Source organism: Dendroctonus ponderosae, unplaced genomic scaffold (assembly GCF_020466585.1).
Source record: "Dendroctonus ponderosae isolate FM_Combo_2020 unplaced genomic scaffold, Dpon_F_20191213v2 Dpon_F_20191213_8, whole genome shotgun sequence".
Taxonomy (NCBI): domain Eukaryota; kingdom Metazoa; phylum Arthropoda; class Insecta; order Coleoptera; family Curculionidae; genus Dendroctonus; species Dendroctonus ponderosae.
In genome coordinates, this window is record NW_026019016.1 from 3,976,500 (window position 1) to 4,003,284 (window position 26,785).

The 26,785-nt window shown below is 35.2% G+C and overlaps 2 protein-coding genes across 8 annotated transcripts in view; both read left to right on the forward strand.

Annotated features, from left to right (window-relative positions):
- LOC109538115 (zinc finger protein 497) overlaps positions 1-14,936 on the forward strand; it is a 38,401-nt gene extending 23,465 nt beyond the window's left edge. The window contains exons 3-10 of one of the 6 annotated variants that reach the window (XM_019905197.2): positions 263-602; positions 645-835; positions 890-1,160; positions 4,670-4,891; positions 5,003-5,258; positions 5,316-5,489; positions 5,971-6,164; positions 8,697-14,936. In XM_019905197.2, the coding sequence (XP_019760756.1) occupies positions 263-602; positions 645-835; positions 890-1,160; positions 4,670-4,891; positions 5,003-5,258; positions 5,316-5,489; positions 5,971-6,164; positions 8,697-8,854 (1,806 nt within the window). In that variant the 3' untranslated portion in view covers positions 8,855-14,936. The remainder of the gene's footprint in view (positions 1-262; positions 603-644; positions 836-889; positions 1,161-4,669; positions 4,892-5,002; positions 5,259-5,315; positions 5,490-5,970; positions 6,165-8,696) is intronic. The other 5 variants (XM_019905202.2, XM_019905204.2, XM_019905201.2 and 2 more) reach the window with 5 other exon arrangements.
- A 1,321-nt stretch (positions 14,937-16,257) lies between these two features.
- Positions 16,258-26,337, forward strand: LOC109538111 (DNA topoisomerase 2). 2 transcript variants are annotated; one of them, XM_048668941.1, is made up of 24 exons: positions 16,258-16,501; positions 16,610-16,658; positions 18,476-18,640; positions 18,699-18,903; positions 18,960-19,298; positions 19,382-19,559; positions 19,621-19,772; positions 19,828-20,328; positions 20,402-20,701; positions 20,756-20,927; positions 20,991-21,159; positions 22,006-22,232; positions 22,288-22,548; positions 22,640-22,895; positions 22,954-23,120; positions 23,204-23,352; positions 23,461-23,649; positions 23,708-23,970; positions 24,125-24,286; positions 24,346-24,490; positions 24,579-24,736; positions 24,839-24,934; positions 25,032-25,266; positions 25,324-26,337. In XM_048668941.1, the coding sequence occupies exons 3-24, from the start codon at positions 18,479-18,481 to the stop codon at positions 25,518-25,520; spliced, it is 4,683 nt and encodes a 1,560-aa protein (XP_048524898.1). In that variant the 5' UTR covers positions 16,258-16,501; positions 16,610-16,658; positions 18,476-18,478; the 3' UTR covers positions 25,521-26,337. The 2 variants fall into 2 exon arrangements, with proteins under 2 accessions (XP_048524898.1, XP_019760750.1); XM_019905191.2 differs by lacking the exon at positions 16,610-16,658.
- Positions 26,338-26,785: the final 448 nt, after the last annotated feature.

Here is a 26,785-nt window from a genome sequence, read left to right on the forward strand (position 1 = left end):
CCATTTAAAAAAACGCAACTTTGATACCTTTAGAGCTTTTGGGACACCCTATACATCACAAAAATATTTTTAAAATGTGCGCTCGGTAGGCGTCGGACAATTCATAAAACAATACTTTTTAAAAATCATACGGTTTAGCCGCAAACTTCCATGCCGTATAGCGTGAATAACCCTGTATAAGCTATGGAAACATTTGAATGAACGATTTTCAAAAATATGGGCGTTTTCCGGGTGAATTCTTCAAAAGTAGTTGTGTGTTTAGAGCCTACCGTCCCCCGCCCCGTCCCCATACCCAGCCACGCAAGCAGAACCAGGCCGGGACGATTCGGACCCGATCCAACCAGAAGCCCCCTCATTGGACCTGGAACCGCGACCTTCGTCCCAACAATGTTTTCCCACTGATCTTCAGCAACAGCAGACGGCCCAACAACAAGTGGTAGCAGCGCATCAGCAACAACAAGCCTACCAGCAGTATGCGCGGGCTCCTCCGCCGGCTGCGCCTCCTCCTGGTGTGCCTCCTCATATGCTTGGGGCGAATTTTTCGGCCTTGCAATACCTCAAGCAACCGGGCATGATGTTGACCAGCCTGGGACCGGATGGAGGTTCGTACAGCAAAGAATGCGCCTTGATGGCGTTATATGTAGAGTTTTATCTAGGAGGCCAATTGGATCAATATTCCAATATGCAAGACTTGAGGAGTGCGTCGCTGCCCGATGTGATCCAGCAGCAGCAAGCCAACCTGAAGAAAGCGAGCAACGGACTGAACGGGGAACTGAGACTGTTTAAATGTCTGACGTGCGGCAAGGATTTCAAGCAGAAGAGCACTTTGTTACAGGTGGCAGACCTTCTGTTCCTCAAAGATGCTGGTTTTAACTAATTTTGTTTCCAGCACGAACGTATCCATACGGATAGTCGGCCTTACGGATGTCCAGAGTGCGGGAAAAGATTTCGACAACAGTCACATCTGACCCAACATCTGCGCATCCACGCCAATGAAAAACCGTATGCGTGCGTGTACTGTGAGCGCACGTTTCGACAGCGGGCCATCCTCAACCAGCACCTGCGCATACACTCGGGTGAGAAGCCGTACGAATGTCCGGAGTGCGGGAAACACTTTCGGCAGAAGGCTATTCTCAACCAGCACGTCCGCACACACCAAGGCGAGCAATGCCCTCTGGCGGCGGCCACTCTCGCGGCCTTAGCAGCACATGTGTCCTGAAGATGGTCGTTTATTTCATTTTACAAGCGAAACGTGACCAACGCGGACCAAAAAACCGCCTTCGAGTCCACTAAGGACGATGATAAATCATCCCAGAATGTACATTTTATAAATGTTTAATAATGACATCCAAACTTGGGGTTGTGTAGATTTTTTCCTCTTTCTGGATACCGCATTACGATATTGAGAAGGTGGCTTACAACATCTCCAGAAATTCGATTCTATTGCTTTCAGTAGCAGTTAATTTAAAATAATTTCAGATATTACAATTTTTAATGGACCAATAAGAACATTTGCGCCCAGATAAATGTTTCGAGCATTGCTTTAGCCTAAACATAAAAATGGGCCTTTGCGACCATCGCATAAAGCCCGTGTTCCATGCATCCGTTTGTACGATGATACGATGGTACGAAAGTGTTTCTATTGGTTGGAGATCTGTCAATTCGTCCGCCGTCGTACGAATTGACAGATCTCCAACCAATAGAAACACTTTCGTACCATCGCATCATCGTACAAACGGATGCATGGGACACGGGCTTTACTCCATTCAAAAGGCATGCAGATAAATATGTATTTTGACTCAAAACTTTTGAAAGTTTTTTTTTTTTTTATATTTATAGGATTATTTTTATTTGTTAGCTTTTATGGATTTACAGAAAATGTTCAAATTTTAAAAGATGATTTCTATAATTTTGGTTTGATACAATTTTCAAAAAGGGTTACTGGCAAATTGTCGGTGTGGCAAAAGTCAAAGGAGCTTGACTTTAAATTAAATTCAAGGGTATAAAAAAACCTCTAAATTATATACATACAAAATATGAGCCAGATTTATTCAATATTACTAATTTGTTAAAATGTATCTTCCGAAAATATTTTTTTTCGGCCAAGATTGTCCGATCATAATCCATTCAACACGGCAATTACGACATTGAGCGAATCCAAAATCGAAAAAAAACTATTCAAACATCCGACGTTTCGGTAGTTAACCTCAAGTTCATCTTCAGGATGAAAACACAATAATGCTTGATGTGGACGCGGGCGGTTGGAGTGGTCTGCTGCTTGTTTTCCACACTTATCACCATTTCACTAGTTTTCGATTCAGCTGGAAACTGGAAAGTTTGCTTAATATCAGCAGTTATTGGAGATTTAAAACGGTTTTCCAGTTTCCGGCTGGTTCACCCGCTAACAAACATGGGCTAAGGTTATTTTGAAATATTTTGCTTTTTGTATATATAAGATAATCGTAAATAACATGGTCAGGGTCATTGGATGTTATTCAATGTATGCAGGATGATTTTTCAATGTAAGAAAACACTCGCATCTTTAATTTTTTTGCAGATTCATTTTCTTGAAGGTCTGATGCAACTGCCCAAACAATAATGAATTGTGTGACGTGTAAAATCAGCCAGTATTCAGTGTATTAAAGGTTTCCAAACGAAAGCGGAAGAATCATTAAAATGATCAATTTGATGCATGAATTCCATTAACAACTTCTTATGAATCGCGTGAAAAAAATTACACTGTATATTTTCTGGTACAGTTTGAGTTTTCTCTCAGACAATTTGAACTAATTCTACCTTCAGGCGAAGAATTTATGTAACATTCAACTGGACTGATTTCTGCAAATAATTTTGTTAATCATTCAACCGTACTGTAAATATTACACCTGTTTGGGACACTTTTTGTATAACCGAGATGAGCTTTGCAACATAAAACAGATAATCAAGTTTGCAAGTATTTTTTTCTGCTCCATCTCTAAACTCAACTGCTCTTAAACTAGGCCTGGGTAACACTGTGTTGAGTGACGCTGTTGAGTTGCTGCCGCTCTATGAGTTAACGAGTTATAACTCATCGGTTAATGCGTTATAAGTCATTTATTTAAGCTGTACGAGACCCGAGAATGGAATTTGTTAAAAAGTCATCTAGATTCTCCCAGCAACAGAAGTGAGTCCAAAGAAAGTCGACGAGTTTTCTTGTAAAATCGATCTCTTAATTTTTCGCAAAAAAGATTCACTTTGCCAGTATTTTACAGTAAAACGTTAAGAAAAACGCGATTTTTCTGTTTAGAGACAGGGTTGTTGAGAAATATTGACCTAAAAGTGAAGAAACTCCAGTTGACAAGAGTTTTCCAAATAAATGATTATACATTTTCGCTTTTCAAGCTTTTTGCAAAGCGGTTAAGGAGGCAAGTGTTCCAATTCTTATAATTTTTTACAGAAAATACCTGAAAATTGTCAGTATTTTAACTAAATAATAATGCGATTTTTGCGTAGAAAGAATTGCTTAATAGCAACTTTGTTAAAACTAGAATGACTCAAAAATGTAAAGAAACTTTAAACATTTTCAGGGTGATGTGGCGAATCCAAATAATTTTTTGTAAACTTTTGCTCCCTGGCCTCCTTTTCAAGATCTTAATTACTTTCGGTAAAAAACTGAATAAAATTATTTGGTTTTTATGCCAAATTCGAAGCAGCAAAGGGTTTCTAAAGTTCCCTGCAAACCGATGAATGAGGCGAATTGTCTAGCAAAATTAATTTAGAAATTTTTGGCTCAAAAGGCCACATTATTGTCAGAAAAGAAGGAAAACATCCGAAAATAATGGGTTTTTGCGTTTTCGATTAAAAACTTTTAGTTTTGAGATTGGTTTTGGAGAAAACGTTAACGGTTTTCGGGAAAAAACGGGAGGAATTTATTTTCGTTTTTGTCTCGAATTCGACGCTGAAAAAAGTTTTTGTAAAATTTTTACAAAGCTATAAATTTATTTTGGAATTTTTCGCGTAAAAGACCTCCAGATCATCAGTATTTTTAAGTGAAACTCTACGAAATAGAGCGTTTTTGATTAGAAAGTAAAGCAAAAAAATCAATCAAACCTAAAAAACCACATTTTGTTAACAAACTCTACGGTGTTTAGGGGAAACGAGATTTCCAAATAATCTGTTACAAACTTTCGCATATTCTGTTCGTTTTTTAATAGAAAATGATTTGATTTTTGTTCCAAATTCGACGCTGGAAAGGGATTTTGAAACTTTCCTTAAAGCATTTTGGCATTTTTAAGTGAATCTTTAGAAAATTGAGCATTTAGAAGAAAGAGTCACTTGACTAAAACTGAAAAATTCTAAAATGTAAAAAATGGCCCTTTAAATAATTCTAAAAACAAGTGAAAAAAAGTCATCAACCTTTTACCCAACAACGGAACTGAATTTCTGCGCCGGTGCGTTGAGTTGGCGCACCAATCCACTGCGCCAACTCCCTAAAAATTAACTGAGTTACCAGGCCTATCTTAAACCAGCTGGTGATTTTAGGATAGAAATTTATGTTCTAATACTTTCTATCTGATTTCGGTTAAACAAAAGTTTTCACTCGTCAGTATCCTCCTTTTATCGCTTCACGTGTTAAAACTCCAATAGAAAAATTTTGAACCAATTATTAGTATTTCTGTGCCTGTTACAGACGTGAGCCCCCATCTAGTGTTCAAAAATGGCATAAACCCGACTCTCTGGCCTCAAGACGTGCCGTTTCCTCCCGATGAAGGCAAGGAGGAGGTCACTTCGACTTATGGAGATGGTGAAAACGGTCCGAACGATAGGACGAGTTGCTTTTCGCCCAACGGAGTTGTGGGCAATTTGCAATATCCTGCCTATTTCAAAGACTCGAAAGGTAGGACTTGTTTAGGTACACACAATTGAAAATACTAAACTGAACTAGTACTAAACACTACTAACACTCTACTTAAAGAAGTGGTTGCGATCCATGCCATGAAAAATGTTTTCAATCCACCTATAGGAATGTTGACTTCAGGTATGAACCATTCAGTGTTCGGACCAGGTACCAACTTCAACCCTCTCCAGTACCTAAAACAAGGTCAGGGAGGCGGAAAAGGCCTTCCGGATGTTATCCAGCATGGCCGATCCGCAGGAATGCCGCTTTACGTCCGTTGCCCGATTTGCCAGAAAGAGTTCAAACAGAAGAGCACGCTACTGCAGCATGGCTGCATACATATCGAAAGCAGGCCCTATCCTTGTCCGGAATGTGGGAAAAGGTACTACTGTAGATGTTTATCGCGCTTCCTCTATAAGCTCACGTAATTATTTTCCAGATTTAGGCAGCAGAGTCACTTGACGCAACATCTGAGGATCCACACGAACGAGAAACCGTACGGTTGCGTGTACTGCGGCCGAAACTTTAGACAGCGCACCATTTTAAATCAGCATCTGCGCATACATACAGGGGAGAAACCGTACAAGTGTGCGCAGTGCGGGAAAGACTTTAGGTAAGCTATCAATTTAACACGGTAAAATATTCATCAGAATCCAAAACAGGCTGAAACTGAGTAATGTACAGCACACAAGTTCCCTACCGTTTACGCTTTTAACGTACGTGCTTTTTTGGTTTGCTAATATCAAACTAAAAAAACTGGTTAACACGGGTTTTTCGCGCTTATATACAACCCTTTCTACTAAATTGCACTTCACTTAGTGAGAGAAAAGTGGTTGATTTAAAGGTCATTAATATTCTTGATAAAATGCAATACATCTTAATTTAATAATGTGTCACATTTTCCCTTATCTGCTTTCGAGGATTTTGGCAAAGCGTGGTGTTAATTATAAATGGTTTGAGTCGACAACAAGGAAGATACCGTCGGTCAAATATGGATACTGCTTAAAATGTTCGGTTGTTTGGGCTCAAAAGGGTCTAACAGTGTACTAATGTGTATCTCAATGAAGCCCCGTAATTTTTGCTTTTGTGTTTAGGCAAAAAGCCATTTTGGACCAACACACCAGGACGCATCAGGGCGACAGACCGTTCTGTTGTCCCATGCCCAATTGTAGGCGAAGATTTGCAACCGAACCGGAAGTTAAGAAGCATATAGACAACCATATGAATCCACATGCCGCAAAGACGCGCCGAGATTCGACCAGTTCTGAGAGCAAACTGCATGCAAATGGTAAGGAAATGTTCCAGTTTGCAAATCAACCTGTATACGCTGCAATTTGGGATGCTTTAATAAATAATCCTTTTTCTGCCGGTGTTTTGATGAAACTTCAAAGGAATTTTTCGCGGCTCACGCTCGGCTGGATAGGTATGGAGGTACCATTAGAAAATCAGCCAACAGCTGGCTAGACGGCGAAAGCAAAATCTTCGAGTCTCAGAAGCTTTTTTTCTGAGACTAATTTAAACGCGTGCACGCGTCGAAAAATATCGCTTTATCTGTTCTATAAGATTTGCGAAAAACTGATAAAACATTGAAAATCGTGTTAAATCAAAACAAGTGGTGTAAAAAGAGAATTAGGTGTAAGTACAATTATCAATGCGAGGTCCTTAAGGAGCAGTTGAGTCGAGGTTCTTCTTGTATTGCATACCAATATATTTTCTACTTCGACTTGGACAAGTCTTTCAGTATAATAATGATTATAAGGAAACTACAATCGGGCAGTGCGGTATTTTTCCTTCTGCATAACCTGTTATTGTATGACGCACCTCGCGTCTTTTCGTCTCTGTGGTAGAAGTAACGATCAGAAAAACGAGTATATTTTGCTTGCGCTATACAGGATGGTTCACGGTCAGCGTCCATTAGAATATTTCGGGAAGTAATGGGATTTAAATCCTGCAAATTTGGAAAATGGTATTTTCGAAGACCGTCTGTTCTGATGAAATAACAGCGATATAATGCGAATTCCGGTTATACCGGAAGTCGTTTCAAACTTCCTTATTTTAAGTGGAACACTCTGTATAATGTTTTTGCTTGTGTTCCTTTCTTTATTTCCAATAACTTTTATGAAAAGTTTTTCTACCCTACTCTAGTCGGTTCTGAGCAAAATTTAGTTTTTTATTATCAAAATTAGATGTTATTATGCTAGATAATATCTTTATTCTCTAATAAAGCAAAAAAACTGTAAAAACTTCATTACTTTGAATAAGATGATAGTTGCTGATTGGGTGGAACTTGCTTAAGTTTGTGGAATTTATATAAAATAAAATAAAACAAAATAAGTGGAATTCTGGGAGACATTGGCAATATTGCGAGAACTTGCCAAATCATTCAGTTTTTGACTTTTTGTCGGTGTTTTCTAGTGATTGAAATCTTTTTTATTTTGGACCGTTTTTTAAATTTCTGCATATTTTCGTTATTTTTTCGAAAAACTACACCTGTCAAATAGACATTTTTCAAAGGTTTTTGATTGTTTTTTCTCCAAATCCGTTCTGAAAGTTTTCTGAAGGATTTGTGATGAAAAATTTATATGAGTTAGATGGCATTTTTTTACTAAGAATTATTCACGCATTTCTCTTAATACTGGCCTCAGGTGGAAATATGATGTAAAATTTAAGATATTTTGGAAAAATTTTATTTTTTTTCAAAAAATCGAAAGACGGAAAAATTCAAAAAATGGAAAAATTTCGACCAAAATCAAAATTTTACATGTGTGTTTTTTGAGCCCAATCGATTCCTTTCGACGCAAAAGGGTCACAAATATGAATTTTTTAAGTTTTTGGGTCAATAATAAGGAAGAAATCGTCGGCTAACGGTCGTGATCCCTCAAAAACCGCTTAAAATGTGCCGAAAATGTCTATTATTTCGGATCTGAAACTTCTAGCATGTTTTTCAAAGAGTTCGATGCATTCATCGCGTCCGTGAGCTGAAAATGATGTAAAATTTAAGACATTTTGGCGAAATTTTAATTTTTTTCAAAAAATCGACCTCCATCCTTGGAAAAATTTCGACCAAAATCAAAATTTTACATGTGGGTTTTTGAGCCCAATCTATTCCTTTCGACGCAAAAGGGTCACAAATATGCATTTTTTTAGTTTTTGGGTGAATAATAAGGAAGAAAACTCAAAAACCGCTTAAAATGTGCCAAAAATGTCTATTATTTCAGATCTGAAACTTCTAGCATGTTCTTCAAAGAGTTCGATGCATTCATCGCATCCGTGAGCTGAAAATGATGTAACATTTAAGACATTTTGGGGAAATTTTCATTTTTTTCAAAAAATCGACCTAGACCCTTGGAAAAATTTCGGCCAAAAACCAAAATTTTACATGTGGGTTTTTTGAGTCCAATCTATTTCTTTCGACGGAAAAGGGTCACAAATATGCATATGAAAAACTATATTTTGCCCAGAAACGACTAGAGTAGGGTAGAAAAACTTTTCATTAAAGTTATTGAAAATAAAGAAAGGAACACAAGCAAAACCATTATACAGGGTGTTTCATTTAAAATAAGGAAGTTTGAAACAACTTCCGGTATAACCGAAAGTCGCATAATGCCGCTGTTATTTCATCTGAAAAGAGTGTCTCTAAAAATCCCATTATCCAAATTTGCGAGTTTCAAATCGAATTATGTACTTTTATTATTATTAGTGGATATGTAGAAATTGTTTTTGCCCTAGCCGGATTTTGCTTTTTTTATCAAGTTGCTGAATTGCGTTTTTTTTATTTTGACCCATTCATTGGCTCAATATTTCCGGTATTTATTTGCAGGCATGTTGCCTCGAGGTCTGACTCCCACAAGTGTGGTAAAGCCGGAGCTGTATTTCCCCCAATGTTATCCGAGTTTCAATCCGCCAACGAGTGTGGCGCAGTTCCAAGCAGCCGTCAATCCAGAGTTCAAGCCGACCAATGGGCTTCCTCCCCAGTGACTAACAGCTGGCTGGCAACTGGGGCCTCCATGTATCGGTTAGGAGGGGTCAACTAGAGTCCCTCTGTGTTATGAATGAGTCAATTTTGGAGCAAATCCGAAACCGGGATTTTCAAACCAATTGTGGAAATTAACATGGCTGTGCTTATTTTTAAAAATTTGTTTTGTGATTTTTGGGAAAATTACTGCAATAATCGCCATTTGTTTGGCAAGTTATCGTTTGCTTTCCTCAGATGGGTGAGTTCGAGTGTGAATACCATGCTATGCTTAATTGTGATAAAACGAAACTAGACAATAGTCGTTACGTTACATCGTGTGACTGTTATTAGTTAACTCAAAAATATTCAGATTATGGCCATTCTTGACTCGTTCGAACAGCCAAACAGAAATTCAACTAGCCCAGTTGCCAGCTGTTTCATTAACGGTCACTAATACTCAAAGGACTTTTCAGTTATTTAGCAATGTAAGTATAAGTTGTATTTATTTTTTCTTTAGTAGGTTTTTTTGTGGAAATTCTTCATGTGTGGATATTTCCTCTAGGTGAAACAAATGGTGCTGACATTAAAATGTGGTTCAAGCTCGGGCGTTTAAAATCTATCTTAAGAAAATTTCAGTCAATCAAAATTGGTTTGCCGCATTTCGATTAAAACATAAATAATTCTGCAAACAATATTTTCTCACCTTTCAGAACTTTTCAGCTCAAATTTCATTGAGCCATTAAACCAATACCTAAGGGTGAATTCAAATTATCGTATTTCAATCGAAAATGAGAATTTTAAAACACCATTCCCATCGCCTACCCACATTATTATAATTATAATTATTACATTATTATTACTGATTATATTGTTGTAGTGTTAGGGTTACGATATGTGATCTCTCTTAAATGTAAAAAAGTAAATATTAAGAGAAACTAATAAGGTAGAACTGTTTGACGGGTTCTAACTTAAACAAACAAAATGCCAAGTAACTGTGGTTTAAAACTTCCATATTTTTACAGAGTTATAAAATAGTACCTACAGATTGAATGTTAGAGAGGGACAACTTTTAAAAGTTTGGCGGTGCCTCAGACAACGTAGCTCCAAAATCTGCTTATAAAACTCATTATTTTAACAAATTTTATATTCTGTTTCTTTTTTGTGCAATAATATCAGTAGTTGTACTGGCAAATTGGCCAATTTAAGCAAATTTTGCGACAATAACTAGATGAAAATATTTTCTTGGCAATAATATCAAAAATAACGAACGAGACGAAGTAATTTGCGGTTAAAATTGCTTCCATAGAGTAGTGCTGATTATTTTTTTCTTAACTAAGACATATTTTTCTTTACCTTGCAAAATTGTATGAATATTAAATCGAGGATTAAAGTTCAAAAGCATCGATCCCAAATTTAGTTAACATATTTAAAAAAGGAATGATAATTCCAGAAACTAAAATTCAAATATAGTTTTGAAATAACTAATAATATAATTTTCAAAAAGACTACATTAATCCCCAGAATTTGGTGTTGTTTCAAAGCAGGTGGGACATTTGCTTGCTGCTTGCCTTAATTTTACAAGAGCAAAATCGTATTTAACAACGTTATATCTTTAATAATATTTTCTTTTTACACTTTGGCTAAATTTTCTGTTTGTTAGCTTCAATTTTCCATTTCGTTTGCAAGATTTTATTTGTGTTCCTCCTAGGGCTCGAAGCAGTTTATTCTCCATTTTAACCTTACCTATTTGTTCTTTAAATTAATTTGTCCCAATTAAAGGATTCTGCGCCTAAATATTCATATGACGGGAAAAACCGAAAAGCATCAAGAAACATTAGAATGTTACTGCTTTCGACATCAATTTTTTCTGATTCCAAATATTATCTGTCCGTTTAAGCCCCATAAAAACCCATTCGTTTGACATTACGGACACTAACAACTTCATTTAATTAGAATGAATATCATTCAATTAATAAAACTTTTGACTAGAATTATTTATGTATATTTAGACCTCATATAGCTACGTTAATTCCCTTAAAATAGAGTAATTAAAAAGTATTTTTAAAAGTTGTCCCGAGTGCAATAGAAACAAAACTATTTTTATAATAAGTTAAACAATAGTACACAATTTACTTCTACACTGTGTCTTTAACTTTAACGGCCTTTCGCGTTGAACAATGCGATTCGTCCGACTGGAAAGGTCATTGAAAATGCAAAATAGTTGATAATTTTTTTACAATACCTATACGTAAATCAGATTAAAAAAATGGTGATGGTACCGACAAACTCAACTCTATACTTGCCGTTTTTATACATATATATTCTATATATACAAAACTTGTATAAGTTATAAAGTTTAGCTTTTTTATACAGGGTTTATACACCTATAAGATATACTTTATTACAATTTGGGGTAAGACGCGGAAATCTCAAAACCAGTGTTTTTTCAGTGAGTGATTTAACAAACACTTTTCAGTTTTCTACAGTGCCTCAACTACAGTGATAACTATTACATATATGTATAGTAACATAGACAAGTACTTAATAATCAAAATATAGTTTTATAGCAACATATTTTACGGGGCGTTATCAAATAGAAAATCTAGGCAAAATTGCAGAAATAGACGCACCAATAAATGCAGTGCTTTTGATAGTGTCTCGTAAGATCAATTTTCAGTTACAGGCTTATAGCAACCATACCTGAAATATTAATTTCAGGACATTTTCCGCCTCTGACCCCAAAATCCCGGTGTTGGAACTCACTTTTTACCATGTACACTGCAATAGATTTAAACTATACATGAAATAAATATAAGGTTTTTTGTTACTGGACTGTTAAAGTTATTGTTAATTTGTCTAATTTTTACAAAAGCGTTTTGGATTTTCAAAAAAAACGACATTTGATGAATATTTGGCGCATCACGAAGTAGTCACCATTGCAACCAATTGTGGCTATATTCTGTGTTATTACTGATGCTTTAAAAAAGCAAAAATTAAAATCTAGTGCGGGAGGAAACTGCAAACACAGTTTTCGCATTTTAAAAATCGGTTTTGAACTTTCCTCCTCCTCTCGAGAAATTGTAAATATTTAAATCCACTTTAGGTCCCGTCAAAAATTACAATTAAAATTATATTAGTATAGAGACCAATAATCACATTTTGGTAATGTGTATTGACTTTGTTTATCATAGATTTTTTGTATACGATTACTTTTAGACAGGTAACAGAAACAAGACAACGGTTTTGATTTTTGAATCTGGTCAAAAAGTCTGCAATTTCAATGTATCAGCTCCCGTTTATCATCGTTTCAATAACGACAGTGAATTTAAATGTTAATTCGACTTTTCGATCAGACAAAAATGTTCGTGCTACAAGACTTAAAATCGTGATAGCTTTTATCGTTAGTTCTAAGAACAGTTCTCTTGTAAATAGTTAATAATTTTTATCTAATGGTTTTTTTTTACTCAAAGTGTGTTACGGTTAAGTTTTACTTAGACATTTCGTGAATCGATGATATAATGGAAGTTTTTAATGCGTGATATATCCCAGTTAAAAGGGTCTAAGTGTTTTATCGTTCTTGGTTATTGATAAGGTTTGTTTTCGCCTTTATTGCATTTTTATAAACAGTTTGTTCTAAAGCACGTAATGGTAGTTCAAAAACACTTATTGCACTTCCTCAAACTGTCGCTAAACAGTTTTTTGAACCACTAAAACTCCTTAAGGTACTGTTGTTGAAAAAATGGTTGCAAAAACAACAAAACATGTTGCCTAAAAAATGTTCCTCACGATTTTTTCTAAAATGCACCACGTAAGAAACAATGGTATGTGCAGTTTTCAGTTGTGTAAAGGCACTGAAAAACATATCGAAATTGGCTTTTAAATGCAAATTTTCATCTTGTTCAAGATAAAGAAAAGTAACCTGACCATTTAAAAGCCAACAAAACATTTAACTACACTTCACAAATATTATTCACAATATATTATTATATATTATAAGTAATGGAAGCTGCAATTTGCCATTGACTATTACGAAATTTTCGTTCTGTATTACTTTATTATTTATAAAACTCCAAAATTTTACTTAACGGTGAACGTAAAAAAGCAAGAAATCCGTAAATTTATATATGTATCATGTCTAGTGGCATGTGTAGTAATATAATGAGGCAAAATCGTCTAAATATGCAAAAATTCGCGTAACTTTAAACCACAATGATTCGCAGGCTTAAAACATAGCAAACAAATTCCATGCAAGTTTACAAAGTACCGCAAAAACCAGCCGATTTACATGAAAAATCTGAGTCAACAACAGTGCCTTGCAGCACGGATCAATAAAATTTTACAATGAAAAATTATTTAATATCATTCGTGTAAAAAGCAAGCTATCGCTGCATTTTTAATCAATTATTATAAAATGTTCATGCGCACCACTTAATATTGTTTTGGAAAAAATATCCTGCTCAAGTTTTTCGAGGCAGTTGAAACGAAAATTGTTTTACTCATAATCACAACGAAAGTCATAATTATAATAAGGTTGCAGGATATTTTTGACCAAATTTGTACTCTCGTATGCAAATATATTGCATAGTTCTTAAGATTTGTGCTTTAAAAATTGATTAAAATCCCCATGTAAATTATCGTCCAGAAGATTAATGTTAGATATCACCCCTTCGCTCTCGTTTTTCATTGTAAATGACTTTTTACATGTAAATTTAATCTCCCCAAAAATCTTTTAGAAACAATATTTTAATAAGTGCCATAGTTTTTCCAAATATAATTTCGTTTATTTCCTGTTGGTTTTTAAAGGAATAGTCCAAGTGAATGTAAAGCGATTTCAAAATTACAAAACATTAGTGTTTAGGTATAATTCTGTACAAAAATAAATATCCTTTAAAATGTTAATAAGTACGCAATTTTGTATTTGAAGTATATTGTAATCTAAAACGGCGACAGCATTGAAATTATTTTTTTAGGGCAAATGTGGGATATGTGCAAAATTCTAGTCACGGATAGCAAAATTTTCTAAAGTGATAAATAACGAACGAAATTTCCTACTGTTAATTAAGTTTAATTTTTGTTAAAATTGATTAAAGATTGTTAGACTTTTGGCGTAGAAAATAATGTTTATTACTTTTATTGGATAAGTCCTGTACGGGATTTGTTATATTCATTATTGTTATTAGCAACAAATACAAGATTGTTGAAATTTGGAAAACAGACGTAGAGCTAATACCCCCAAATAGTATTTAATACGATATTTTCCATCGGTGTTTTTTATAAAACATTAGTCAGCTTCAAACAAACTATTCAAATACAACTTTTCTCCACTTTGTTGCCACAAACACTTTAAAATAGCAAGCAGTGAACAAATTAGAATAGGACTGGGATATTATATAAATAAACAGGGTTAAATATTTCAGTTGACTTCCTTAAATTCTTGTCTTATATCCAGGCAAATTTCAAGACAATCAATGACGCACACAAACATGCATTTTAAAAATTTTCCACGTTTCACTTAACTAAAATAATAAGACCTTAAAATTTGCCTGGAACTTTTTGTTCAAAGACAATCTTTAAATCGATATAATTACTGACATCCTTTCTGAAGTTAGACATACCTACACATATGTTTAAATCGAAAAACGTATTGCGTCCAGCATCCTTAACAAAAAAAGAGAATCATTTCAATTTTTTCAAATACTGGCTCTTATCTTGATAGTTTTTTCACGTTAATAACAAAGTTGTTCATCCTCAGTATCAGTGTACATGAGCAACTTTGCTGCAAATTACAAGCAACCTCAATTAAATGCCATTAACTTAAGCAATTACTAAATGCTCAACCACAAATGTACAATAGATTTTCATTTACGATAACTCAATAGATAATAGCATAGATACATTCGTACCAACAATTCGAATAATCAGATGAAAAACAACTTTAAATGAATCTATGCTAGAAAGGTATTTTGCTCAAAAGTACAAATACTGTAAATATAGTACCGGAATTGTTTTATAATATAAATATATTCTAATAGAAAATGGAGTATGTGAATGAATTGATTCTCTTGGTATTGTATATTAAAAATAAATATGAATGTATTTGTTAAACAATGCTTTTTATTTCAAGCCGTATCTATAGATGGTCACCAGCGAAAAGAGCAACTTTGGAATAGGGGCTTTTTGGAACATCAAATGTGTATAGGTTGTAAGGAGTTGGGGAAAGAGGGGTGCCCTGTTGTACTCCTGCTTTTATGGATCGGGTGGAGGATTTCGTTTCGTTCAGTTATGAAAAACTTTCTCTCGTGGAGAAAGTTTGCCACAAACTGAACGAAGGTTAGGTAGGATGTTTCTATGTCCAGGAAAATGATTCCAGTGGAGCCCTTTCCCTGGAGAGCGATCGTGCTATCTTAAATTAACGCACGGCATGCTGTTTTTACATGAAACCGAACTGCTCCCTTGGTTTTGAGAGAGTAGATCATTGAGGGGTTCAGGAAAGAATCGTTCGGTGAGTTTTGAGAGAGTAGAGAGGAGGCTGATAGGTCTCCAGTTTTGGGGGAGTTTTGTTTTTAGTGGGTTTGGGGATTAGTATGATAGAGGCGGTTTTCCAGGATGTAAGGAATTATCTGAGGGAGAAAGAGGCGTTTATTAAAGTAAGGAGTTGGTTTAGGAGACTTTCTGGAAGATGTTTTCGGATTTTGTTTGAAATTTAGTCTGGTCCAGGACGTTTGCGGGCTTTTAGGGAGGATATTTGTATTTTCAGTTCGGTCAGTGTTACGGGTGGAATTTGGGGGCCAAATGGGAAACAGGGGCCAAATGTAAATAGACGACGCATATTCATTCGGTTCTTCCAAATCTTGTCTTTATCTATGGTTCAAATAATCTGTGTATGTTGAAACGCTAAACCAGAGACAAGGGATTATTACTTGTATCTGCGGTAAACTTACCTGTTCTTAACAGTTGAGGCATTTTTAGTTGAAAAGAATTCGATTTTCAAATCTTGCAACTGACAATCAAAACAACTTTGAGAATCAAACTAAAAATGTCCGCACGAGAATTTGTATTTAAGTCATTTGGCAACTATGGAAACCGACCTATTTACAAATTAAATTTTACTGTTTTTACGCAACATTTAACCAGAAAATACATATTAAATTAGACCGCATTTTGAAACGCTTAAAAAATTAGGTTTAATTTTCTCACTTAATTATGGCTTATATTGCCTTATAACTATTAATGAAAAATCGTCAAAAGTCGATTAATTATTTATTATTGGTTATTGCTGATGACTATGATTTTTTGAAACCTTTATTAAGGGAATAAAACGTTTTATTAAATGCCTCTATTAAACAAAGACGTTGTATGCAACATCCTGATTGGTGCATTTAAATTTTGTGCCTGCGTTTCAAACGTTGCCAACCGATAGCTCGATAAGGGGTGACAGGAGTAGAGGGAGGACTGTGAAGATTGACGGTTATGTGAAGAAAAGCATCGTTTGTCTTCGTGTAGTTTTGCAGATTTTGTTTCATCCGCATTTAAATAAGGAAACCATTGTTATTATTATTGTGAATGTGAATGTGTGGTCGCTTATACCTTAAGCTTCACTTATAAATAGCCCGTCTGAAAGATTCTATGACTTTCTGAGATCCAGAAGACAAAAAATGGCGGATATTAAGGTACGTTTTGCAAAGGAACATCTTGGCTCTTATCTTTCGAAAACGGTTTTTTTATCTGAATGTGTTCACGTAAAATTTGTAAATTGTTTAAATGATTCTGTCCAACAGGGCCAGTAGGATTTGTGATCGTTTTAAAAACCAGTTGTTTTGTTTACAGGTATGTAATAATTTTTGCATGTCTAGTTATGTTTTGCCCCTCTGCACTCAGTTAAACACTTCTATATTCTATTCACATAGGGCTTTATCATCTAAGCAAACATAACCTAGAATTTCTAGTTGGTTTGGTTTGTTTGGGGGTACCTAATGGTATCTTGATCTTCCGCATCCAGCTAGATGTTCCATTCATGTTTCCAGCTCTTTGAGTCAATCAGAGGCAGGTATGCTTCACTAGAAACATGGACTGTTCTCCCTCCAAGAGGAATCAGAGCATTGGCACAAGCAATTTGGGTACCTTATGTCAATACCGGGCATCGAATGCTTCAGTAATTTCCTTGGCCTGCTCATAATATTAAAGTTCTTCTATATTTGAAGAACGACATCCGAATCCCTGCGGTGCTCTCCACTGTGCACCCAGTCTGAATATTCTCACTGTTTTATACACTTACTGGAATTGCATTATTTGGAAAGAACCTTCCAAAAAATTAATGATATTTATGCCAAATCCATCCAAATTACTTATTCTGACTGCATTAGTTCTGTGTTTTTGATACAACACTCATAGCTTGACCCTTATTAGAAAAATATGCCCAACTGATTGCAAATAATGCCCAATCAATCATCTATTCGCTGGAAGCTGTTGTCTTCTGATACACATTTGTTTATTAAATGTTCGGGACATTTTTTTCCAATAATTTTTCTTTTAAATAATCGGACTCTTTTCCTGAATGATATTCCTAATATCAGCAATCTAAAGACGATGTATCTGTACTGGGTAAAAAATAGTTGATATTTTTATTTGAAATAACCAAGATCTCGCTTTTTTAAATTAATACAAAACTAATACGGCTTGTGCACACTCGGATATCAGGAACAGGCTGACTATCCAAAAAGAGAAAAAATTGAACTTTTGTTCAAAGTATACAAAAACCACTAGGTTTTACGATTAAATTACTTGAGAATCGAAGTAAACTACTTAATGAAATAAAGGTTGCTCCGCCAGATTGGCCCTAATTTTGGAACTGGATAATTTCCAATTCCTGCAATCTGAAGCAGTCCAGTTGTTTTTCTGTCAGTGTGTGTTTTCACAAAAATTTAGTGCTTCAGGTGAAGTTTATACAGAGAAGTATAAGAAAGTCGAATTTTCTATTTGAACACCAGAGGCATAAATATCAACCGGATATCTTAAAAATGTTGTTGTGTAAAAGTGTGTTTTTTGCGACCAGCCTGTAAAAAACGAAACAGGTTCCATGTTTAACTAAAACGCTTTTTGCGACGAAAAATTATCGTGTGGTTTCCATTCAACTAACTTCTCTATTTGGCTCCGAGTCCACGAAGTGTATCCACATCTCATTCATGATAATGTCTTGTATGCAACTTTGTGTAAATTATTTATTTATTTAATTCCTTTGGTGACTGCTTATAAAATTTACTCCGGCCAGGAAAAGAAATGATTGCTTTTCTGTTGATATCTGTAATGGAATCATTATTCGGATTAACCCTGAAGCTTGGTTTAATAATTCATTTTAACTTTAGAATGTGTAAATTGCCCACTTTTTTATTGATGTTTTCCTTTCATTAGTTGAATTTTATATGAAATAGTTATTTCATCGAGTTTTTTACCACTTTTTGAATATATACTTCACTTCAAACTGATCAACGTAGTGAGCCATAAAATCATATTTTATTACACATAATATTGAATCGACAAAGTGTAAAACTATAACCTATTCTAAGGGCTACTATTGCGTTTTTGGATTTTAAAAAGGATTTTTATCAATATAATTACGGTGCTTTACAAGTAGTGTTTGTTTCCAGAAAATGTTGACAAACATGTCCAATGGCAATACCAACGGTGCGGGAGATAATAAAGTGGCGCCGCCCAAGAAAAAGCCAGCCACAATTGAACAGACTTACCAAAAGAAGTCTCAACTGGAACACATATTGTTAAGACCTGATACATACATTGGATCGGTTGAAACGGTAAATTTGCAATGAAATTGGTTTAATAGTTGGACAAAATATTTGTATCTGTTTTTAGGCTACCGAACCCATGTGGATCTATGATACCGATCGCGAAATGATGGTACAAAAAATAATTGATTTTGTGCCAGGATTGTATAAAATTTTCGATGAAATCCTAGTTAATGCTGCCGATAATAAGCAAAGAGACCAGTCGATGGATTGCATAAAGATTGAGATCAAACCAGAGGAAAATATGGTTTCTGTATGGAATAACGGCAAAGGCAAGTTTAGTCCCTCAATGCCTACATTCGAAATTTACTATTGATTTCTATAATAGGTATTCCTGTTGTCATGCATGAAGATGAAAAAATGTATGTTCCCACTATGATCTTTGGACATTTACTTACTTCTTCAAACTACAATGACGAAGAAGAAAAAGTCACGGGAGGAAGAAATGGCTACGGTGCTAAACTATGCAACATATACAGTGAGAAGTTTATTGTGGAGACAGCATCTAAAGAACACAAGCGACATTTTAAGCAAACATGGGGCAGTAATATGACCAAGGCCTCAGAGCCAAAAATTAAGGACTTTTTTGGTGCCGACTTTACAAAAATCACCTTCTATCCAGACTTGGCTAAATTTCACATGGATAAATTGACCGATGATATTGTAGGTGAGTCAGAAAGATTGCAATTAGCAGAGGAAGCAAGAGTCGCGAATTTACTTCAGCCACATCTTACATTTTTGACATTGCAGGTTTAATGTCGCGAAGAGCGTTTGATGTAGCAGCTTCTACTAAAGGAGTCAAGGTGTTTCTGAATGGCCAAAGACTGCCGATAAAAAATTTCAGAGATTATGTCCAATTGTATTTTAAAGGGGAGTATGATGAAAGAGGTAATCCCCTAAAGGTTGTTTATGAAGAGTTCGATGAACGGTAAGAATGTGTTTTTGAAGTGAAATGGTTTTTACTAATTTCGTATAATTTTTTCATCAAGATGGGAAGTTGCGGTAACACTATCAGACTCAGGTTTTCAACAGATGTCCTTTGTCAACAGCATCGCCACAACTAAAGGCGGTCGGCATGTAGAATATATCGTAGAGATGATCGCGAAACAACTTTTAGATATAATAAAGAAGAAGAATAAAGGCTAGTATAATTAAAATATTCAATTGCAGCAAATATAAATCATGTTCTTTTATAGGTGGGACCACAATTAAACCTCACCAAGTGAAAAATCATATGTGGGTTTTCATCAACTGCCTCATCGTAAATCCCACTTTCGACTCTCAAACGAAAGAGAACATGACATTACAAGTGAAGAAGTTTGGATCCAAGTGCTCCATATCTGACAAATTTATACTGGGCGTTCAAAAAAGCGGTATAATAGAAACCGTGTTAACTTGGGCCAAACTTAAGGAGCAAACTGAGCTGGTCAAAGCCAGCACTGGTAAAAGTGCTGGGAAGTTAAAAATTCACAAGTTGGTCGAAGCCAATAAGGCAGGCTCTGCGACTGGCTGGAAATGTACTCTCATATTGACTGAAGGAGATTCGGCCAAAACGTTGGCTGTTTCCGGGTTGAGTGTTATTGGAAGGGATTATTACGGCGTGTTTCCTTTAAGGGGTAAACTTCTAAACGTCAGAGAAGCCACGCACAAGCAGATTCTAGAAAATGTTGAAATTAACAGTTTATTGTCAATTATCGGTGAGTGGTTTCAACAATTCAATTAATTCTTAAATGTTCATTCTTCGAAAACAACAAACAATGTGCATTGTAGGTCTACAGTACAAAAAGAAATACTTAACCCGAGACGACCTGAAGTCGTTGCGTTACGGAAAAATAATGATCATGACTGATCAAGATCAGGATGGCTCGCACATCAAAGGATTGCTGATTAATTTCATTCATTACAATTGGCCTGAACTATTACGCCTAGATTTTCTAGAGGAGTTTATCACTCCTATTGTAAAGGCTAAGAAAAAGAATCAAGAAATTTCGTTCTATTCATTGCCGGAGTTTGAGGAATGGAAGAAAGATACCGCAAACCATCATACTTTTGAAATCAAATACTACAAAGGTATTATATTCGACGTTTTCGGCAAAGGCCTAACTAATAATAGCGTTTTTCTAGGTTTGGGTACCTCCACTTCGAAGGAGGCTAAAGAATATTTCGGCAACATGACACGGCATAAGATTCCATTCCGGTATGGCGGTCCTGAAGACGACGATCACATCGTACTGGCTTTTAGTAAAAAACACATCGAGGCCAGGAAAGAGTGGCTCACTAATTTCATGGTGGACAGGTACTAGACAATATGTCGATATATGCTCGATAGTGATTTGTCATTAATGTGTATGTATTGCAGCAAACATCGAAAAGAAATGGGGCTTCCGGAAAAGTATCTTTACGCAAAAGACACTAGATTCGTTAATTACAAGGACTTTGTTAATCTGGAATTAGTATTGTTTTCTAATGCTGATAATATCAGATCAATTCCCAGCTTAGTAGATGGTTTGAAGCCTGGTCAAAGAAAAGTAAGTAAAAAATACAATTTAATTTTGAAATGTTGGAATATACCGGAGCCAACCACACTTTACACATTTATACAATTTATTACAAAAGTATCTTCTGTACACGAGACCAAAAAATCATTGACATGAAAGTGTCCAAACTTTGAGGAATTTTGTTCATAAAATACTTAATAGTTCCAAATCAACCTTAAAATTATTAAAACTCTCAATGTTATCGTCCGCATCCAGTTTTTGTATTTTTGTTTTTCGGTGCTTTTGTTCTATTAATCGTTATTCGTTTAATTTGTTTGTTGTTGTTGTCGTTTAATTTGGGCTGATTTGGAAATAGCGATTGTAGAGCATTTGCAATAAGTCGATTTCTTGCTACCAATTGAGAACCGTATTATAAAACTTAGTTCAAATTGTTTGATACAAACTACAGAAAATTTTGCTAGCATAAAGTTTTCTGTGTGAATATTTCCAAGCCATTGCTGCTTTAATTGATTATCACGAAAGAAATAGGATAATGTAGTATTTCCCATTATTTTCATGGTATAGCTTGATTTCCACCCAGGCACAGAACATCGATATGGCATGGTTTTTGATGTAGCAACAAATTAAAATTTGCTACGCTTAAGTAAATATTTGAAATATGATATATGTATATGTATGTACTGACTTTACACAATCAATCACCTGAATTAATAATAAACATAACAGCATGCAGTAAACTAAATGGCAAGCTTGAACCTCTGTGCTTAAGCTGAAGCTCTTGAGTCTCTGTGGCCCGTAAGTTTTCGTGGGCCCCGGATCTACTAATTCATTCTGATGTTTGGTCATTTTGGATTTACAAATTATCAATTATTTCAGGTACTTTACACATGTTTGAAGCGTAATGATAAACGCGAAGTAAAAGTGGCACAATTAGCCGGTTCAGTAGCCGAAACTTCAGCATATCATCACGGTGAAGTGTCTCTTGCCATGACTATCGTAAATCTAGCTCAAAATTATGTGGGAAGCAACAACATCAATTTGCTCGAACCGAGAGGGCAGTTCGGTACCAGATTGGCTGGAGGAAAAGACTCAGCCAGTCCCAGGTAAAATATTTCTTGTTCTAATTTCATGTGCACTCATTTTAACTCTGACATGCAGGTATATATTCACGAAATTATCGCCGTTGACGCGATTGCTCTTCCATCCCGACGATGATCCTCTCTTAAAACATGAGTATGATGATAGCCAAAAAATAGAGCCAGTTTGGTACATTCCCATTATTCCCATGGTACTCGTTAACGGAGCCGATGGGATTGGAACCGGTTGGATGACAAAAATCCCTAATTACAATCCGCGTGACTTAGTTGAGTGCATACGATCTATGCTAGATGGAGAAGAACCTAAAGAATTGCATCCATGGTCAGTTTAACATTAGATAATGCAAAGTTTATTCTAGTCTCAGATCTACTGCATTGTCGATTATTGTATTTTATATAACATTATTATTTAGGTACAAAAATTTCAAAGGTACAGTCGAGTTTTGCGGTGATAAGCGTTACTGCATCAGTGGCGAATTAGCCATAATGGGCAATACACTAGAAATTACCGAACTCCCTGTGGGCACATGGACTCAGACTTATAAAGAAAATGTCTTAGAAGCAATGCAAGGGTCTGACAAGGTTAAAAATGATAAAGCTAAGGAAAAAGATAAGGATAAGGATAAAGCAAAAGATAAAGTTAAGGATAAATGCAAATGGTCCATTCAGGTGCAGTAGTTTCCTGTATTCGTACTCTTTCGTATCTAAAGAAAAAATTGTGTTTCAGGATTTTAAAGAATACAGTACGGATACCACGGTTCATTTTGTAGTGACTCCTAGTCCCAGCCAGATGGAACTCATGGAAAAAGAAGGTCTCCACACAGTTTTTAAGCTGCAAAGTTTAATTAGTCTCGGCTCCATGTGTTGTTTTGATGAGTTAGGATGTCTGAGACGGTACATATTTACAGTTTATAGTTTACAGAAAATAATTGTTTTAATTTTGACAACAATTAACACATATTTCTTCCTCTTTCAAGATTCGACACCGTAATGGACATTTTAAAAGAGTTCTACACGTTGAGAATGTCAATGTACGTGAAACGAAAGGACCATTTAGAAGGAATGTTGACTGTCGAAGCTCAAAAACTCAGTAACCAAGCAAGATTTATTATGGAAAAGTGTAACGGTATGAAGGTTTCTACAGCTAAAATTTACATAAGACTATTTTGAGTTAATTTACTTTTTTTTCTAATTTTAATTTCTCTCATCTTTTATTTTGATTATGTTTTTTAAGGTTCGTTAACTGTTGAGAACAAGAAACGCAAGGTAATCGTTGATGAATTGATTCGGTTGGGTTACGATCCTGATCCAGTTCAGGAGTGGAAAAAAATGCATTTAAAAGATGCGGAAGAAGAAGCTGCACCCGAAGGCGAGGAAGAACTGCCAGATACCACATCAAAAGCTAAGAAACCGGTTGACCCTGGTAAGAGCAATATTTGACCTTATATATTTGCCCATTAAAACACGTCGATGGTTTTTAGAAAAAGCGTTTAAAAACCTCGCCGAGGTGAAAAAATTTGACTATCTTTTGGGAATGTCCATGTGGATGTTGACTGAGGAAAAGAAAAACGAACTACTGAAGCAACGAGATAATAAATTAACTGAGTTGGACATTCTCAAGAAGAAGAAGCCTTCGGATTTATGGCGCGAAGATTTAGATATATTTGCAAAAAAACTGGATGAGGTTGAAGAAAAGGAAAGGAAAGATGAATTGAACACTGTTAAAAAAGAAAAAGCTGAGCCGGTAAGTTTGTAGTTTTATTTTTGCCAAAACATTTAATAAATTATTTTAATGCTGCAAGGAATTTATTTATGGCAAAGGAAAGGTAAGAAGGGATAATATAGCTATGCAATTTGAATTACCTAATTTGCAATGAATGAAATACGGTGTCTTATAGGGAAAGAAGAAAGCCGCTTTAAAAGTACCTATGTCTCCACCTATTGGTCAAAGAGTAGTACCATTAATATCAACTGATATCAAAAAGAAAGTTCAGGCAGCTGCTAAGAGTAAAGAAGGAAGGGGAAAACGAATGATTAAAAAAGAAGTTACTGAAGAAGAGGTAAGTGTACAACTCGTTTTGATTGATTTAAAAAAGGTACAAGCTTAATGAATATGTAGGACGATGAGTTTGACGCAATGATCAAAAATAAGAAAACGTTAAAGGATAAATTAGGAACACCAGATGAAGTTGAAAAAAAAGTCAAAAAGAAAAGGCTGGCATCTGATGGCTTAAAACAAACAAAACTAAACTTTGAAAAGAAGGGTAAGTGTGAAAGTATTAAATCTATTTTATCTTCAGTTTGTCGTTGCTTATATTATGTAACATGTACACATGTACGCTCTTTTTGAAGCGGTGAACGGTTCGCCTAAAAAAGGAGGTAGAAAAAAAAGATTCAACCCAGACCTATCTTCTGATGGTCAGAGCTATGAAAGTGATGATAGTTTCTCGATTAGCATAGAAACTGCGCCACTCAAGGAACGTACAAACGCCCGAAGATGCGCAACAAAAGTGAGTAAAAGTGGATAAGCTCAATAGATTGCATGTTATCACTTGGAAAAACACTCTCTTCAAATTGGGCGTTAATTAAAACATGAATTTGTCTTTTTCTAGGCAATTAAATATGACACAGACGACGAAGTGAATGAGATGTCTGATAACGACGTTCTACTAGACAACAATTTAGTAAATGGGGACGAAATACAACCTGTAAGTAAACTTATATATTCAATGTTTTCAAAGAATTAAATAGTTTAGTTCCGCCAATTTTTTTTACATTCATTTGGCCAATAACATTTTTTTCCAGCAACTTTTGGAAAGTGATGAGAGTGATGTGGAAAAACCTCCACCACGAATGCAGGAGTCATCTGAAGACCTATTCGATAGCTTGATATCAGGATCGCGAAAAGAAGATTCCAAAGAGGAAAACGTTTCTTCGTCATCAGCTCCCAAAAGGAGATGGTCCACGGAATCTGAGGAAGATCATAGTCCACCACAAGTCGTTAAATCGAAAGCTGATGATCAGCCCAAAAAGCCCAGAGGTGAATTTAATTAAATTGAATGTTCGTAATAATGAACCAATTATTTTTTGTTTTTAGCAAAGAAAATAAAAAAAGAAACCAACGGTAAAGAACAAGGCGCCGCAAAGAAGGCGAGAGGTAGGAAGATGCAAAGTTCATCTGACGAAGATTTTGAAATTGACGAATCAAGTGAACCCGTTCAACCTGTAAAATCTAGGACAGGAAGAAACAGACCACAGAAAAAGTATGTCGAAGACTCAGACGACGATTTTTAACGGCATCGCTCATTTAATTAATTGCGTAATTGAGTCGGTAAGATTAAGATATTTTTTTACATTCAAAATAGTTTACTGAATCAATTGATTGGCCATTATTTGATGCAGCAAACTTTACAAATATTTGGAAGGAAGAATCTGGCTTTTGTAAGATTTTTTGTATGTCGTAAAGTCATTCCCTGCAATAATAATGCTGTGAATAATTGACAGCGCGTCGTTTTGAAAAATTGTAAGCAAGTTCTGTCGTCCCAATTTTGAATATTTTTTGGAATTCAGATTTTCCTGAACAATGAATTTAATACGATTTCAAAAATTGATAATGTATATTTTATACCATGATACAATAATATTCATAGTTTCTCAAATGTAAATTTCTTCCACATATCGCTCATACATCAAACGTAAGCAGTGTGTTTTAGAGGAGATAATTTTTCAAACAATTGAACTCGGAGTATTTTAGAATTAACTGTCATTTTTTAGTATTTAATTTTCAAATCATTAGTAGGAAATGTGTACTTTTGTTTTTAATTGTCTCGCTGCACATATTCAACCCGTTTTCATTCAAAGTTACTTTTGCTGAAAAAAGCAAACATTACGTAATCTGTCGGTTAGATGTTTGTCACATCTTTTTCGTGTTCAAGAAGTTCTGGTTAAATCTTACATAATGAACAAACTGAGGTGAGAATTGAGGTTTGTGTGTTACTCCAGCTGGAATTTTAGGATTTAGCTAATTTAGTGAGTTTTAATTCTAGTTTAATATTTATAATTTTTGTACTATGTACAGTATTACTTACTTAATATAATTACATGGAATTTAGTTGGTATTATTTTGGCCACCTCCTTTATATTTCCGTATTTCTTTGCCGTGAATAATTTGAAAGCAATTGAAGAGCTAATAAACATGCTTTGATGAATTTCCTGAATATAATGCCGCTGTCTAAAATAATCATGCAATTTTATTCACCGAAAAGGGCCTCGTATAATCAGAACTTTCCAAACAGCTCTATTGACAGGCCAGTTATATCAATTAATTAAAGCGTGTGTATTTTTCATCGAGCGTTTGGGATTTAGGGACTCATTCCCACTTGCGTCTACGGCTGAAAAGGGGCTATTTTACAATACTGCAATATAAATGCATATCGATATGTTTGTTCAATTTCGGTTGAAATTCGGTTTATTTCAGAGAAAAAACAACAGGGAATTAATGTGCATGTTGCGGTTATTTTTGATGGACGGCCAATTGATTGAACGTAATGGATTGTTTT